We start from the raw sequence: 18,731 nt of genomic DNA on the forward strand, positions 1-18,731 counted from the left end.
GTGGGCACAGCAAACAGACCCAGGGAGCTCCCCTGACCCAGTCCTGTCCCTAAGAAATGTGCATTTAGAAACGAGTAAATGTACAGAAAAAGCCACAAAGCTCAGCTGAGAGAATCTCTGACAATACTCCTCACTGAGCTGCTGACCTTACACAAGCATTGGAGCTGCTCATGGGATGGCTCCTTACTTAGGAATCTGCACCACTCGGAGATAGAGTCTCCTTTGGGAACTCGTGGAAGTTCTTATCAGTGATCCAAAAGCATCTAATGGAAAAAGAAATTCCTGTAACATAGTTTCATCTTTACTGTACTGATTACTACATACTTCAGCAGCAGCAGCTAAAGAGAGCTCTTTTCAAGAGAGTGGAATAATCTCCCACTTAAAATTTGAGTTGCATTAAACAATTAAGGCAAGAGAAAGAATGCATGGAGGTGTGCACCAACTGCCAAAAAAAAAAAAAAAAAACCATTTTAGCTCCTAGAGTTTGGAAGACTTTGAAGTTAACAATTTTACAGAGGCATGCTCTCAGATGACTGTATCTCTTGTTTGTTATCCAGGTTCCCTGCTTTATTGCAGCTGCCTTTCTCAATCAGTTAACTGAAAAGTTCTGCATAACAGAGAAATCTCAAAAGCAATAAATATGCAGTCCACCCCTTCTTAGCATCTAGGAGACCTGAAGGCTAACATAACTGCTGGACAAGCCAGGAGAAGAGCTTGAGTGAAATCATCTGTACTCACTAAGAGGACAATGCCTATTTCATATCTTGGCCAGATATTTATTAAAACCAATGCAACGCTGCAGACAGACAACATTTGGCCCCAAGGCCAAAAGAAGGCCCTGATAACGAAGGCTGCTCCCCAGAAGAATTTCCATTCCTCCTTACTGAAGTGCTCCTACCAGTAAATGTAGCATCATAATGAAAAACATACCTGAACACAATCCCAGACCTCTTCTGATGAGCAATTATAAAGATTCCATCAATTTGTTGTCATCATCTCTTACAGGACTGGGGAAAAAAGAGCTTCATGAATCAGGGTTGAAATACTGTCCCTTTCCTGCCTTCAAGACTTCTACAAAGACTTTTATTTTTAGGAAATGAAGAGCGAGGAGAGCTTTCCAAGCAAAACAAGCAAACACACTTTGGCACCATGTAATTTCAACTGAACTTGATTTCTGCTGTTAAAGTACAATGGCTTCTTTTCTCCTAGATACTTCCATGCTCACTTGGTTGACTAATTCACCATTCACCAGGTAATGAAGACAGCATAACAGTTGATTATGTTGCTGCTGCCTATTGTTGACCAATTTCAGTTCAACCATGTTTTCCTCCTACTTCAGCTGGAATCAGCAGCTTCTTTCACCATCTTTCAACACTAAGAAGGTTATTGATTTTTTTTTTTTTATATATATACATGTTAACTCAGTAATCTAGTAATAGAAATTTGGTTTTTTGTTATAGTTATAAATCAGTCAATTAAGGTACAAAATTAAGACTAAAATCTTGGGAAAAGAAAATAAAGCAAGAGCCAGTTGTGTCCACCACACATTTTGATTTGAGAAAATTGTTTGGATAGTCTATAGTTTACTTCATCACTACTGGCTGCCTTCTTCACAGAAAACATCAGAGAATGTGAATAAGTTTATGGTGGCATGATACAGAATATGTTTCTATTTAATAACACATAAACTAGAAAGATATTTATAATACTGTGATGCACTTTAATGAGAAATACTGCATGCAACAACATACTTAGCAACAATGTTCTGAGCCAGCATTATGTGTAGGCAATACGTAATGTGTTATTGCCAATAATGTACAGAAATTATATTGAAATTTCTGCAGATAGCCGATTTACCTGAAGTCATTACTAGAATCTGTCCAACACCTGCTGGCTTTAACTTCTACCAAAGAAATGACTCAGAAGTGCTACGATGAAATGTTTGAATCCTAATGAGAAACTTGTGGCAGTGTAACATCTGAAAGGCACAGCTGACACAGTCTTAAATGATGTTTTAAGTTCCACATGCATATTCTGTTTACTTGTGGTACAAAAGCAGACATATTATTATCACAGCTGCTATACTTCTACAAAATGCACCTTTCTATTATACAAGAAACACCCCTACAATTCAAAATCTCAGCAGCACAGAACATGAGATGTTGGGTGCTAGTTGTAGTACCCAAAATGTAACCTAAATTGGAGGCGTAGCTGAGGGAGGAAAATGAGATTGGTATAGGGATCAAATTTGTTGTTGGTTTCTGTTTAAGACCTGACAAAGAAAATTTTGACTACTTTGAACTTCAAAGTTTATTTGCCAAAATAAACATTACAATAAACAGACTAAACACTATTGAATACAGTTTTTAAAAGGCATCTGCTAACAGAAAATATTCCATCAAAAATAGTATCTGATCCTGAATAAATAGTATCTATACAGTACACACTAAATGAGACTAGAAATGTTTGACAAGCAGGAAAAAAACCCAACAACATTCTGGTAACCCAGATCACTACTTGGTAAATACTGGGTCAGACTCAATCTGATGTAATACTCCAGTGTGACACAGTGTACGTGACAGCACCTCAGATTATCTTTCCAAGGAATCAAGAAGTCATTGTGTCATGATGTTTTCTGATTCAAAACATTATTTCTGAACAACACCTTCGCAGCAATCACTGCATTAAGTTTTACTTCCTGACAGAAAAGAAAAATATCTACTACAGTGATATAAAAGGATAAAATAGCTTGTTAAAGGAGAAATAGAAACAAAAAAATTGCAGGTGAGTTGGAGACTGCTCCACATCAGGTTTTCTTATAGGCAAGATGTTAGAATATTTGTCTCTTCTGAAGCATCTTTAGAATCAAAATTATAACAATTAAGCACAATGACCAGATTATGTTCCCTCAAAGCATTTAAACAAAGTATGGTGTGAATTATTAAGTGCGACGTGAACTGCCTCATCTAAAGCTGCTGAACACAAAGGTCCTACCTCTAGCTCGAACTTCTTGAGCTGAGGATTACTGGATCCAGTACTGAGCATTTATTTTGCTCCCTAGACATCCTCTACTGGCAGGGTTAGAGCCAGGATCAAGGGGTTGATCCTACAGGATCAGCTGCCATAATTTGCTGCTCCCACACTAAGGAAAACCTTGATAAAACAAGAGTTCCTTCTAGCATGCCCAAGTTAATTTTGGGGCATAGATAATTCTTGATATTTAGATTCCAAATAATTACGCTGCTTAAGTTATTGATAAAAATAACCTTCTACATCTTTTCAGAATTGTGAATGCTTTTCAAATTTACATAAAACCCATGTATGCTGACTAGAAATATACAGCTTAGAACAAACACATTGCTCTGGTTTAGGCATATATACACACACAAAATATTGTAAAATAGAAAAAAAAACTGAGTGCTTTGCTTGTCCCCTTTGGAAGATCTGTGCCTGCCCAAGCTGAAAAGGTCTCCAATCCCTATGCACAATTAGGACAGCAGAATACAGGCCAGATTTAGCCCTCCAAACAAAGAATTTCTAAGCATGTCTTTGATTTTTATTTTTTTCCTGTGATTTATCCAACAACGAAGGTCACTGCAAATCACAGAGTGCACATGCACATTTTACTGCTTGTTACAGCTTACACAAAACCACAGCTAGCAACTCAAAGCTAAAATCTGTGCTATTTTTCTTAACTCATGCAGAGCATGCTTGCATAGATATAGCACCAAATTATCAAGTAATCATTGCCTGTGGCAGCACCCAACTATTTCTGAAGTTGTGGGAAACCATTCACCAATTTTAACGTCTTTCGAAGTGTTGTTATTTTCATCATCAAAAATATCACTGCTTATAAAAATCTTTTAGTATGGGAAGAAAAACTGTATTGGGAAAAGCTTTAGAATAAAATGTGCCAGAATCCAGCTATTTTGGTAGAGTGAAGATACATGCAACACATGGCTAACTTACAAATGAGGGAATCAATCCTCAGAAATGTTTATCAACCTAACAGCTACTGACAGAGTAAATTCCATTATGAAGTCATGACATTTATAAAAAAATTAACCCACTCTGATTTTTGCCTCTGCTTTTTTTTACAAATTTGCTGTAACATGTACTTATTTACAGGCTTCCAAAGATGAGTGAATTCTTCAATCAGTTTCTGGGAACCACAGCCTTTTGTCTTCAGCCTTTAGCCTTAAGAAAGAGTTCACAAGATGCAAGAAAAAGTATCCATGGTGGAATTAATACTACATATGGCAACATACTAAGTTAGATAAGCTGCTTCTGATTTGAAAACAGGCATAGTAGTTAAATTACAAAGCCAGGTACTTAGAAAGATAGGTTCTGTATATGATATCAACACTCTAGGCTTGGCTTAAAAAAAAACAGTCTACAGTCCCTTGAGACTCTACATCCTACTCAGAGTTATAACAATTCTAACATTTAATTAATTACAATCTGAAAGCTGAAAACTTCTCTGCTCCCTGGGAGTCAAGCATTTTCATGTGATAATAAGACCACAGCAGTTTATCACTCATTAGCTAAGTCATGATATTTTTAGTGTTCATGGTTAACACCTCTAATCTGAAAGTAAAATGCATTCACTTAAAATATGAGCAGCCATGAAAAAGTGGCTTTAAGATGATTCACCCTGCAATTGGGGTTGCCTCAGAGCACCACCTAGTCATTTCTAATCAATTCAATACATGAAGAGAAACAAATATAAATCAGTCTTTGCGTAAGGACACAATTTTAGGATAAAAAGATCCATTTTGTCTTCTAGATACAATTATAATAAGTCCTTTTAACTTCCCATTCTAAGTCAAGATAAAGGCCTCTAATTACCCCTTTTTAATTTTCAGAGAAATAAATATTCCACCACAAACTGAAATTTGTAGAGAAACATTCAAATCCAAGGATTCAACTTCAAGGATTTTCTTTCATTCCAGTAGGACTTCAATATGCACTATGCATGACTGAAGTCACAGCAAGTAAAAGCAAGGCAGCATTTACAGTTTTGCAATTCTTTTCTAAAATACACGGTCAGAGCTTGATAGGGAAAATCCTGAACTGGCTCTGTGAACAGTAAACCATGGACTTGAAACTCACAGACTTTACTACTCATGGTTACTCCCCCAAAGTCTTAGAGGAGAAAGGGTAGGATATGTTGTTATACCCTAAGATTTCCCTCTCTTCAGGCACTGCAAAGGGGTTCCAAGTTGTGCAGTGCAGGAATAGCTGATGTTCCAGGGTCCCCCTGCTCAGCACTGACCCTGCACTGGAGTGTCTGGCACTCTGAATGCTGCCTGTCAGCTGAGGAAAGGCCTCCTGCAGACAAATGTGAGCCCATGTATCTGCTCTTGCCCAAGAAACCAAAGTGTCTCTATTATTAGTGACCTCTCTAATAGGTTAGCAAGGAGCAGACATCAGCATCCTACTCTGTAATTACAGAGACTAAAGTGTGCACACAATGACTGTGGAGAGACACCCAAATCCTTTAAGTTCATTGATAGCTGATGAGGTTACCTTTCAGTTCATATCACTCAAGATCTAGCTCTCTGAAGAATAGATAAGCTTCCCTCTATTTATCAAGGTTAAAAGGTATATTATTATGTGAAAACAAGCTTAGGGCCTCTACTACCAGCTTTCTTCCCATGAAAAATGAGACAACATGGCAGAAGGAAATGAATAAACAACTCAGTGAAAAACAGCCTTAGTACCTGGACCTCTGGCACCTTAATTTGTCCTTCACACTTGCCAGGGACTTACTCTGAGATTACTGGTTCATAATATATACATCTCAAACACAAACTCTTCACAATTTCATATGGGAAACAAGAGTCTGATACAAAATACTTTTGTGTTTTGTGGGATAAAATGGATATTTTCACTTGCATTTTAATAGTCTGAAGATTTAAGATTTCTGTGGGTTCACACTTTTTCTTCCTCATTCTGCAAAAATGTTGTTTACACAGCTGGTTGAAAAATTTCATAATCTCTTCTAAAGAATAAATCCTCTTCACATGACAAATACCCATCTCCCCCCTGCCCCAAAAAAAAAAAAAACACCACACAAAAAAAAAAAACTCCAAAGATCCCAAATCCAAAGATCGAATTACCTACATGCAAACTTTGTTCTTTACTAGAAGTGAAATCTTTACTAAGAACTTTAGAAATTTTGTACTTCTGAAAAAGCAAATTCAGCATCATTTCATTATTTCATGGCTTTAGTAGTATTTGACAAAGAAATACACCAACGAATATAACATTATTTATTCTCCATCCCTGGAAGCGTTTAAGGACAGGTTGAATAGGGCTCTGAGCAACCTGCTCTACTGCAAGGGGCATTGGGACTAGACCATCTTTAAGGTCCCTTCCAACCTAAGGCAAACCTGTGATTCTATCTTTTTATTGCTAAGTGATGAAATGCAGAATTCAAACACTTCTGAAGACAGAATCCTGCAATTCAAAAACACCTTCAGTGGCACCATTCCCACCAGTTGGACAGCTCCCATAATTTTGAACACTCAAATTATCACCCTTTCTTTTGTCATGAGCAATTTCTGCTGGATGGGGGGTGGCCTGCCTTGACTTCATTGACAGATCACCTGTTCAAGGAATCACTGAACTTCCCAACTTAATACTGAGGGGTGCTTCTGCCACCAATATAGCAAATAAAGGCTTAACATTAGCATTTCCAGATACATGGCATGAAATACTGCCTGGAAGCTTGCTGTATCTTCTGAGACATCTAACATTAACTCCCCCAAATTTCCTGTCCTACTGCTGTTTACCTAAATGTCACTGCTTCTGCTGTATCACTATGGGAACAGTGGCTGTTCCTTCTGTTCCCATATTGCCACTACCAATCACTTTTTCTTCGCCAAAATTTGCTGCCAAAACACTCTACGTACTCAAATGTAAAATATAGCCTCTAACAACAAAATTCTCCAGAAAGCATTCACCAGAACATCAGCCAAACCATTTCCAGATAAAGACAAAGTAACTGTTTTAAGAGAATTCCCTAGATATAATTCCACTGCCTATACAAACCCTATTTACCATATCTGGATCCTTCACAGACTCAAAGTTACTTCTCATTTCAACACCCTTTTAAAGCAGAAAGCTATTTTATAGGCAGGAAACAAATTCTAAAGAGATAAATATCCTGTCCAAGACTACCAAGAACTCCACAGCAAATGAAAACATTCAACGCTCATTCCTGAAGTTCTTGGCTAAAGTCTTACCTGTGTTCTCTTATCCTTTCCCTTATGGCACTAAACTAGTTGACTTTCTTAGCCCACATAATTCAGTGCTCCTTTTATAGAAAGCAACCAGTTCTGTAAGCATGAAAATGAATAAAGCCTGATCCCTTCAGCCTGCCACTGTTTGAGTTTTGGGATGACAAGTGGCCTGCAGGTAGGGGAAAGAGGGAACACAAAGTTCCTCTCCCTGTTCTCAAAAATCATGTAAAAATAACTTGGAAATGTTTGTTTCTGCTTTATTTGGTTGAAATCAGATGCTCTCAGAAGCTGAAGCTAAATCAGCAGCCCATGCATTTTTCATCCACACTGATACACACTCTGAGCATGCAGTGCTTAGGGAAAACAGAGATGTGGGAAGCAGTCCCACAACAGGAGACAAAGTCCTTTAGTAAAGTCACAAGTCTAACCCGTGCTGACAGGCCAGGTCTGTGCATGCTCAGTGTACCTGGGCTCAATCTGCATTAACTGTGGGCACTAAGACTGCAAAGCCTCCAGCGAGTTCCCAAGTTCAGAGTAAGGTCTTCTTACAGCATTAGGAATGCAGATGGCACACGTGCCCTGCTTAGGGTGGGCTTGCACCAACACCCCCGTGACCACACAGACACACAGCAAAACAACATGGCCTTTGCCAAAAACATGCTTTAGTGACTTTCACTTCAATGAGATTGTTTAATTATATTTAAGAAAAACCATAAAACATTTTAAGTACCATTCAACTTGGTACTAGAAGGGAGAAAATCTTTCTGGTCTACACGGTGCCTTGAGAATTAGAGCAGCTGAGGTCCTCAACAGGACCAAAAAAGCCAGTCACAGACTTTGTACCTGGAACTATTAATCTCTAGCTTTCAAACTAGAAAGCATCATTTAATACCATGAGACTTGTAGGTACAGTTCAGTTAAACATTGTTCCTTTTTACCACTGAATTTTTCATTTAGTTTTTTTTGAAGTCAGTCTTGTCAAGAGATTTTGAGGCCTTATTTTAATAAACATACAAGATGTACATAATTTTGTGGCTTGCTTTCTTTCATATTTTTCCTTTTCTATAGCAAGAAATACTTTATGAAATAAAGTTACCTGAACTTAGAACTACTAAGTATTCTTGTGATGAAGATAAGCATATAATCACTTAAATATCATTTCATGATGAATAACATTAATGCCACACATCATTGGTATGTGTTTTAATGGATTCTGGATGAATACATGAAAAAAATCAGTAATGGCATCATAATAAATCCAACAGAGTGAAAACTGCAGTAACAAAATGTCTGATAAACATAATACAGCTTTGGGGTATTTGCTACTCAGTTCCTTGGAAGGACTGCATTTGTCTGATTAGCTGAGCTGCAGAAGATGCTGTCTTGCTGGAGGCTGCTGCACTCTGCAGCCACCGTCAGCAACCCAGAGAAGTATAATTATCAAACTACTGAACCTTATTAACAAACACTTCTCATGCTCATATTGTTACACTGTAAAGAGATTTCCTTTGTGCTGAACAAATGTCAGCAGCTCTGTGGGCTCCTTTGTGCCACTGGGTCTCCCACAAGATTTTACTGAAATGCTGCCTGGTAACTCAGCACAACATACATAAGCTGTCAGGTGTGATTAAATCCAACATATCACCTGGTTTGTGTGAATCTTTGGGCTGAACTATTTCCCTCAAACTAATGTTTGATATATCTTAATTACTGGAAAATTTGCAACAAAAATAAATCCGAAGATTAAATTCTGAGTTTCTGCACGTTCTTTGTCTACTGTGATCCCTTCACCCTTCAACCCACACAGACCATGGCTTGTATTATGTGATATACCACACTGACAAATAGAAAGATTCAGGTCCTTAATAACAGCATCACCCAAAGGTAGAGAATTCTACAAGACTGCAAAACAGCTCTCTACCCCCTTGAATAATGATCAGGGGGAAAGAAATTGTAACAGCAAGAGACTTAGACACAGCCCAAACTTCTAGCCATGCATCTAAACCAAAAAGGTACTGGCACAATACCTTTTAAGAAAGGGGGAAAATAAATCTTGATTCATAACTAAACAAATCCATGCAAATCAATCTGCCTATAATTTCAAAGTTTAATCAATCCCTAAAAACATGGAAAAGTCAAATTATGTATCATTATCAGCATGCTGGCTTCATTGAAATTCACAGAATTATGAGCATACATTTCAAATCTTTAAATAAAGTTTGTTTCAAATGCTGAAGTCAAGCACCCACATTTCTGAGAAATACCACACTGTTCAATAAAAGCATTCTTCAAAAAACAATGGAACTCTAAAAGCCCTTTTCTTCATGAAAGTAACTATGAAAAAAAAATCACAAACAAATGTAAGCGGCTAATTGGTTTTATCAAGTGAATTTTATGCAAGCAGAAAACACTCAGTCTCAATCTCTTCTGAAGCAGGCAGTGCGGGGGGGGAAATACAATGATATTCAATTTGCAATTCATTAAATGAGAATGTTATCACAAATGATTACACAATGACCAAAAAAAAATAATCACTTCCATCCTAATTAATATTCTCCCACTATCACTATATAGTCATTTAGCCTTTCTTTGTGGCCCTATTCTTACAGATGGCCCTGCAAAAGAAAGGTTTTGGTGCATGACAGAAGGATAAACAAATCTGAGTTCTTGCAAAATGAATGCTAAACCAAATCACACATTCAATTAACCATGACCAAAAACAGTTTGTCATTAAAGCTCACCAGATTAGAAACTGCATTTCAGTTGATTTAACAGCTACATGAATCTTTTGAAATACTCAGGGACCAGCTTTCTAAAAGCACACAGAATTATTCCAGTTCTGCTCAAATTAAGCAAGCCATCCTTGACCAGCACTTTCAAAAACCATGGATCCCAACTCTGGTATTTCAAGACACAACACTCACACACAAACCATGGTAAAAACAACCAGTTCTCAAAGCCCAATATACATCCGATCTGAACATCTTTTTAAAAGGAAGTACACAGCCATACTCTGCATAACCTGGAGTTTTAAAAGAGGGTTTATAGAAAAAATCCAAGTAATATTTATGGCAATCTGCATTTGGTGTGGCATTAATACATGGGAACATGGAAAGCTTCTCAGTTCTACGGTGTTCAGTTTTTGAGTAAAACTTCCAGAAACAGTTTTCAGGGTTTCCTTTAGCATGGCAGCTATTGTCAAGGAATAAAACCAGTATTTTGTTAGGCTTGCATACTCTGTATTGGAGTAAACAAGTAATTCACATGCCTTACATAAAGTCAGTAAACTAGTTTTATCCCCAGGATTTTTCATGAATTTTGTCAGAGTATTTCAAAATCTACTTTTACTCTATTCTAACAGTTTGCATATAAAATACAAACTTCTCCCACTCAAATGCACAATTTATATTTTAATTACAGCTATTTTAATACCAAATCTAACTACTTTCCCCACTGATCACTCAAATGATACAGTAACTAATATGATTGTTCTATGTTTTTAAATTAACAGGTTTACTTTTATTACAGTATACATAAATATTTCACAGGCATATCTTCACCAAGCAAGGCATAAGGGGAAAAGAGTGGGGAATCACTGCTCTCCACATAAAGAAACCCAAAAAAACCCTAGTTTTCTCTACCAGTGCAGCACTGTTCTGTTTGGGAGACTGACTTCAGGCTATGATAGAAAAAGAACTCTTTCTGGTGTATGCTCTCTCCCCAGGCAGCTTGCCAGTAATGCACTACCAGCAAACCTCTTTAAGGAGAGACAAGCCCTTAGTAGGAATTCCCCACAGAAACAAGCTTGCAACTTTGAACATGGAAAAAACATTTCCTTTCAAATGGGAATGATTAAGTACATCTTTTTGTAAGACCTTCTGGTCTGGACAACCAAGGAGCTCTCTCTTGCATTAAAAAAAAAAAAAAAAAAAAAAAAAAAAAAAAAAAAAAAGTTGAAGTGCCATTATCTGAAAACTGTAACACCAAAATGCAGCTCCTCACACACCCTTATATTCCAAACAGACATTTATTTGTACTAGGACACACAAAACAAATTAAAGAGGAACAAGGACTTGACTTTGTTATTCCCACACCTCCACAAACCCAAAAGACCTTTCTGGCAGTTGGAAATTGCCAATCATCCTGGTGACAGCTTTTCTTTGGGAATGTCCCTCTTCCTACACCAGAATGAAATAAAATTTCTGTTTCATTCACAGCTAGAGATGGACTTGACACATGCAATTACGTTCACCAGAAAAATTCAAGAGCTATATCATATTACTGGGGTAGTGCACAGACCTTACTGCAGAGTAAAGTGGGACTAAAACACTAACTCAGAATTTTCCTGTTTTGCAGAGCTGTGCATTACAATATAAAGGGGAAAATTTTTTCTAAATTCAAAATCTGCATTGAAAAAAAACAAAGTAATCCATAATAATTAGTTAATGCATATTACTGAAGCTTTGGGCTGACAGTAACATTAAACAAAAAATTGAAATTGAAATAGGAAGATAGGAATGACTACTAAATTACAATATTTTTTAATAATCCCCTTGCAGAAATGTCAGCTATTAAGAAATTCTTGCAAATGTGCAAAGGTTACTGATGCACTCTCTTTCACCTAATAACCATGAAATAACTTTATTATTAATTTTCAGATAGATAAGACATGTTGTTCTTTCAGCTAAATAGTTATTTCATGGGTTTTTGAACAAGAAAATACACGTCAGGGTATCAATGTACATGAAAAATAGCAAAAAACCATTATCAAAACTATCCCTCAGAGCATTTGCATATACACAAAACTGACCCAAGTCTCCTAATTTTAAAGTATGGGGATTTTTTTTTTTCAAAATTGAGCCAATGACATTCTCACAGGCCCCTCCTACTCAGACATGTAAATACATTTCACTGACTTGAGTCAATGCACAATGTAAAAATCCTGTTGTGTATCAGTTACAATTAGATCCTATATTTTTGAATCTTTTTCAGATTAAACTTAATGATATTTTCTCTTGCAACAAATTAATCTGGTATCTTTAGTATGGATAGCTTTGCTAAGTAGGCATAAGTCATTATAAGGTCTCCACCATGTTTTCCCAAGTAAAGTGAATTATTTTCAGTAGAGTCCAAATTATCTTGCATCTTTCCTCAAAAGTTTACTTGGGTGACTTTTATGCCAGCTAACAGGGACATTAGGAGAGCACATTAGCTAAGAATCCAAAGATAGAAAAATATCAAACACAGTATCAAAAAGTTATTTAGATTGGAAGATTTTTCTAAGTGAGTGGAAAGAGAGCCAGGCCTCAAAGACCCTTGAGCTGAAAAAGTAAACATGGCAAAGCCAGTAGATAAACACAGAAATCCTTCTAAGATACAACATTGAATACTTAGCAATTAAACAAAAAAAAAATCTTTAGAATTATTTACTAAATGAGATTAAAATTTATAGAATTTTACAACAACATTTTCAGATAATCTCCTTATAAAGGACAACTGGGTGCGAGCTAAAAACCACCAACCCTTTCAATGGATGGATTAATTAGTCATGTGGCCCCAGAACTGAATGAGTCATCGAGTTGCTAATGAGATAAGGACAGGAAGCTTGACACCTCTAAGTCAAGAGTTCAACCGGTTCTTCTCAGAGTACTCTCCTGCTGTGCCCCAGATTGAAGGCACAACGCTGGCTTTCCTCCTGCTGAAGGGACTCAAAGAGCCACGTAAAGCTACTTAGAGAGGAAATCTTTGCCTGAAAGTAGGGCACAAACATTGCCTTTCTCTAGCAGTGTCCCCCACTACGGCTCTCCCAGTCGCAGCCCCTGGGATACAGAAGAGGCATCCAGGACCATCAGCACTGCCCTGCCCTGCAAGCACAGGCTGGGACAGCCTTTAGCACTGAGCCTCACTCGGAGGCTTCCCCACAGACAGTGCCACTCAGACAAGGCTGAGGAATCCTGTTATCAGGGGTACAGAGACTTTAATTAACATTAGGGGCCCTTTGTGCATTACAGGCAAGTTCTTTACACACGGGACTTTGTCAATTTGCTGGAATTTACACAGCTGGGTCTCCCACCCCTGACTCTGTTGTCAATCTCTTCTCAAGTAGAACAGTGTCACCACACAAACCTTGGGGCTCTAGTCACAAGAGATGCAGTGCAACCAAAGATTCAACTCAAACGTCAGGGGTGTCATTTTCAGCAACTCTGATGCATGGATGCCTTCTGGTTGTTCATATTTACTTATTAAAAAGAAAGAAAGAAAAAGAATAACCAGCAATGTCTTGACCATGGCCAAAATCCATTGTATTGTGCTGGTCTGTCTGCACATGATAAAGAAAGAAGCTCAGTGCAAGCTGGGCAATAAGAAAGGCAGCAGGAGGAGGAGGCAAAGCACAGAACAGAACATGGGACACCAGGAAGACAAATTGAGGTGGGAGAAGGAGATAGAGAAAAGCATGCTGCACAAGAGGACAAACACGAGAGAAAACATAGAGGGAAGCCAGAGGGTAGAGGCAAAAGATAACAAGAAAGAAATGAGTGGGAAGACAAAAGACATGAAGGGAAACAACATACCACAGGAAGGGAGAAAAGAGAAAAGACAGAAACAGAAATAAAATATATATACAGGAAGCCCTTTCTGCTAGAAATTGCTTCTTATCAAGCTCAGACAAGAAACACTTTAAAAAAGAAGAGCTCAATCAAGCATGGAAAGTTCAGATCACCTGAAACTTCTTAAGGCAGATGAAAGAAACTACCTTAAAATATGAAGAAGGATTTCATCCCAAAGTACATTGCCCCTGCTCTGCTCTGACAGAAAACTTCTCAGTTCCATAATAGTTTCACCCATCTACTTGGAGAAGAACAGGGCCCACTTATGTCAATGATTAGGGACTAATTATTAATGAAGTAGAATTCTGGCTTAAGTTCATCCCTCTGTCCTGCAGTCCATGCAATACACACAGCCACGAGAGAACTACTCCAGTTAAAATACAGAAAAGAGGATCCCTTCCTCCTGCTTCTCCTGGCACACAGAGACACATCAAGGTGTTTTAGACAAAGGATTACACAAAATTTCCCATAGAACACAGGGCTGTAACACTTGGTGAGTGGTCAAGCGCAGCCCAGTCTGAATTTGATTCTGACTTCTGCTTTGTTTGAATGCATTGCTTTGTATCACTCACTACTCACAGCTCTTTCCTGACAGAGGATAAGTATGACCATGAATCAGCTGAGCAAGGAGGTAACTGTAGTGCACCCTTGATCCCAGAGACAGGCAAAAAGGCCTAACACAAACCAGAACTTGTGCATTCAGAACACAAAAAGACATACCAAAAAAAACCCTAATAATGAAAGGGACTCCTATTCCTACAACATCATTGCTTACCATTACCATCTGCTTAATTCAGTCACCAATATACTGAAAAAAACCTTTTCTTGCTTCCCGCAATTATCATAAATACCACAAAGCACGCTGCTGGCTCTGTCACAAAAAATCCGTAATCACAGCTTGCAAATCAAAGACAAGTGACCAACACAGAAACACACAGTTAAACCATCCTTGCACCATCAGTTTTCTATAGTTTACTGTTCCAAAAGGAAGGGCTTGGAACCTTCTCACAGACCTTTATCTTAAGATATGTAGGATTAGACTCATTCCCAAGAATAAATGATATCCAAGATACAGCCTATCTTGAAAAACTATGCAAGTATGCATCCTTTTGATTTACTATTCCTCTTAAGACACATATACCTGTTTCTTAAAATGTTTGTTATATATTTGGTTATAAAATTTATTTTGCCATTACTACTGCAACATATAAGTGACTTTGTGTTGGTTAGGCACCACACATGGAAGCATTAATGAGAAAGGGAGAAGATGGCTCACTCACAACCAGAGTTTGGGTGGTTGATACAGGGTCAGTGTTCCACTGGCTCAGCCACAGGCAAAGACAGACTCAGAAACCCTCTCAGGTTTCTTTTACAAGTCTTGGAAACTCCATCATACAGACTCTGCTTTCTAACCTCCCACCACAGAGAGGAGTGAACACCTGCTCTGCACATACATCCTTGCACTGAGGATGCCACTGCAAGCTTTCCAAGTCATAAAGGATGAACACTTGGCCTGCTCAAATTCTCACATATTTACCTTCTCATGAGCCCAACCAAAAATGGACAAGTTTACATTTCTAGTTCCCACTTACCAGTGTTCCACTGTTTTTTTCTGAGGCTGATTACAAATTATGTCTATTTCGTGTTCACAGAAAAACCCCACATGTATAAATACTTCATTTTTCTGTTTACAAATTCAAAAAAAAAAAAAAAAAAAGCCAGTTCATAGCTGATGGAAAGCAAATCATCTGTTCAATTCAGTGTACCAACACTGAGAGAACCAAGCTAGATATAATATCCATATGCAAACTAAAATTTATGACGAGGAACTTGAATTGGAGCCAAAGTGGGGTCTCCAAGCAAGACCAGAGTGCAGGGCTCAGGTCAGGCATCCATGTCTGTATGCAGGGATCCAAAATCCTGCCAAACCTATAAGGTTCAAGGATGATGAAGATTTGGTCTGTTCACAAACCAGACAAAGGTCTGAACATTTTTAACAGAATAATCCCTACTCCCACTGTAAGACAGTCCTCTCTCCACCACTTATTGACACAAGCACCTCCAGCAGCAGGAAACACAGGATCCAGCAGGTTCCCAAGCAAGCCTGAAGATTTCTCACTCAGCTCTTCAATTGTATTCCCTCACAGTGCACCTGGATCCACACTAACCAAAGAAAATTGTCAGTGAAGGACCAGAGAGACATGAACCCAGACCACTGAGTAACATATTTCATGGTGGAGAACCTCAATCATAGGAAAAGCCAATGCTGCTCATTCCAGAATTATTTATTTTATTAGAATGAACACACAGGATACATCTGTGAGCTCCCTTATTAAATTTAAATCTGTCCCAGCAGCTCAAAGTACATTGCCAGTATAAATTCTGTTCTTTAAGCAAACTTAGTGGACTGACTCAAATTCCGGATAAACAGGATGCAAATTTAAATGAGAATTTGAGATCACTTAATGGCCAAGTAAACTTTATATACATATAATTGGAGGGGTTCAAGAGCCCTTCTACTTAAAAGAGATAAGGTTTAACCATCTCTTACTAAAAGAAAAAAAAAAAAAAAAAACACACACCAATTATTATTCCTTAGACTAGCCTGGCCACATCAAATAAAAAAAGAGAAATCATCAGGGATGAAAATGTCCATTGTCTTTCTAAACATTAGCACATTGTAGAATTGAAAATGGGTCAGAAATACCAGACAGTAACCTAACAAAACTAATGCCAGAAACATTTTTCAAAATGATTAGCCTCTGACACAAGTAACTACCTTACCCTTTTCATGTAATGCTTTCTGAAATTAGTTATTAGCAGATCTCGGGGTGGACTGACAGCTATGGAGATTTGTGCCCTGAATTTCTCAGGGGGAAAAAAGAAAGCCTGTTGGTTGGCTGGATACACAGCTGCATAACTCTTTCTTTACATTGGCCTGAATTATTCTGTCTTTCATCAGCAATTTTTATTGTCCATATTTACTTAATTGCAATTTTTTTAAAGAGTAATCTGGACAAAATAATTACTTTTAGAAAAAGAAACATATATACACACCACAAATTACACAAACATGTTCATAAAATAGAAGACTTCATAGCAACCCTAATTTTCCAGGTAAATGAATAGAAAATTATCTACTTCTTGGTACCCAATTCTTTATTTCATTAACTTCCTTCCCCATCCAAAGAGTCATATGCAGATTATGAGTGCACAAGACCACTCCACTATTTCAAGATAGAGTTTAATATAAACAACAAAATCATTGCAATGTAATTCAATATTACCTTTGAGTGACAGCCTTTGTAAGTTTTAGAGAATTTCTAAAAATTGGTTTCCATTTTATCTTTTCAAGTACAACCCTAGTATACTATTTTCAACCAAAGAAATACATCTCTAGACTTACATCACTTACTGCAATACAATCCCTTTTTTGAAGGATCATTTATACCAGCAGTGACCGCTTTGAAAATTCTCATTGATGTTCCTATCACTTTAAAATGTATTAATGCAAAATTTCCCACCATCCTCTCATTAAAAATTAAAATACCCAGTAAAATAAACAGCCAAATAATATCATTAAAAACTGCAAACGGAGAAGACAAGTACACTAGGGAAGGCAGTAAACCTCCAAGTCTGAAACAAGTGTCAGAAACAGTAACAGCTAGTAAATATATCTAATCAATATAAGCAATAGAAACAAATTAAAACTTTTATGCCACACAAATATATGGACACACACAGCATATTAATGCACATTTCTCTCTAAAGAATTTTACTGATAAAAAACTTCATTTTGAACACATGACAAAGTAACAATACTGGGTGGGGGGAAAAAAACCACAAAGCAATTCCATATGCATTTTTTATATCACTATATACCAATTCCTTTACTGAAATTACCTCTATTTGGTGCAGTCTCAAATACTAGCAGTTAATCATGTTAAAAGCACAGCAAACAAACAAAGGAAAAATTCAAGGGTACTTACCAAATTATGATTAGTTGAATTAGAATCATCTTCTGGGAATGGGATGTAAACAGCTAAGGCCACACAATTGGCAAAAATAGACAGTAGTATAAATATGTCAAATGGTCTGGAAAATCTTGTTAAGGAACTCATGACTTATAAGTATCTGCAAACTTTTAAGTCTAGCTCACCTTTCAGCACCAACAATGGTAAAACAAGTCTTTGCTTTAAGGCAATCTTTTGACTGATAACTCTGACAAACACTCCATCACCTTTAGTTATAGCACTATATATACCATATCATTTTCCATCACAATGATCCTTCAACGTCCTCTTCCTTTTGAAAAGAGTGAAAACTATTACTCATCTGTCACAGAGCACTTTACATTAAATTCCAAAGATGAATATAATTATCCACTCTTAAATCAACATGCAGGTCATCATAATGGGCAAGGAATAATCATGGAGCTGTTCTGTCCTCATGTCTAGGTCTCATAAATATACATTTGTCCAAAGGAGGAAAACCATTGGAAATACAGTTCATAGTAGGCTATGAGAAAGATTGCCAGAAAACCACAACTGTTCTCTTACAGGAGAGCTAGAAAGCAGGTGAGATGAGTGGAACATAGAATATCGTGGCAGGCTTGGCAGTCACACAAAGAGAGGCTACAGACTTCCACCCTGACAACAGCATGGACTGCAGCTCTGCGTTCTATACCAGGGCTGGACAACAGCAGTGGGAATCTGGAGATATCTTCTGTCTTCCAGAAAAAAAAATTCTTCTTTTTCTTAAAAAAAATCATGCATATGAAGTTCATCCCTCAGTTCGTCATTGATTTTCCTTTTTCATAAGGTATTTTACTATTCTCAATGACCAGAAACATGGAAACAAGATGAACCTATCTGGA

The 18,731-nt window shown here is 37.4% G+C and overlaps 1 protein-coding gene across 1 annotated transcript in view; it reads right to left on the reverse strand.

Moving 5' to 3' along the window:
- CACNA1D (calcium voltage-gated channel subunit alpha1 D) overlaps positions 1 to 18,731 on the reverse strand; it is a 168,770-nt gene that overhangs the window by 146,047 nt on the left and 3,992 nt on the right. The window contains exon 3 of the mRNA XM_053953667.1: positions 17,845 to 17,950. Coding sequence (XP_053809642.1) covers positions 17,845 to 17,950 — 106 coding nt within the window. The remainder of the gene's footprint in view (positions 1 to 17,844; positions 17,951 to 18,731) is intronic.

The sequence above is a fragment of the Vidua chalybeata genome, chromosome 12 (assembly GCF_026979565.1).
Source record: "Vidua chalybeata isolate OUT-0048 chromosome 12, bVidCha1 merged haplotype, whole genome shotgun sequence".
NCBI classification, from domain to species: domain Eukaryota; kingdom Metazoa; phylum Chordata; class Aves; order Passeriformes; family Viduidae; genus Vidua; species Vidua chalybeata.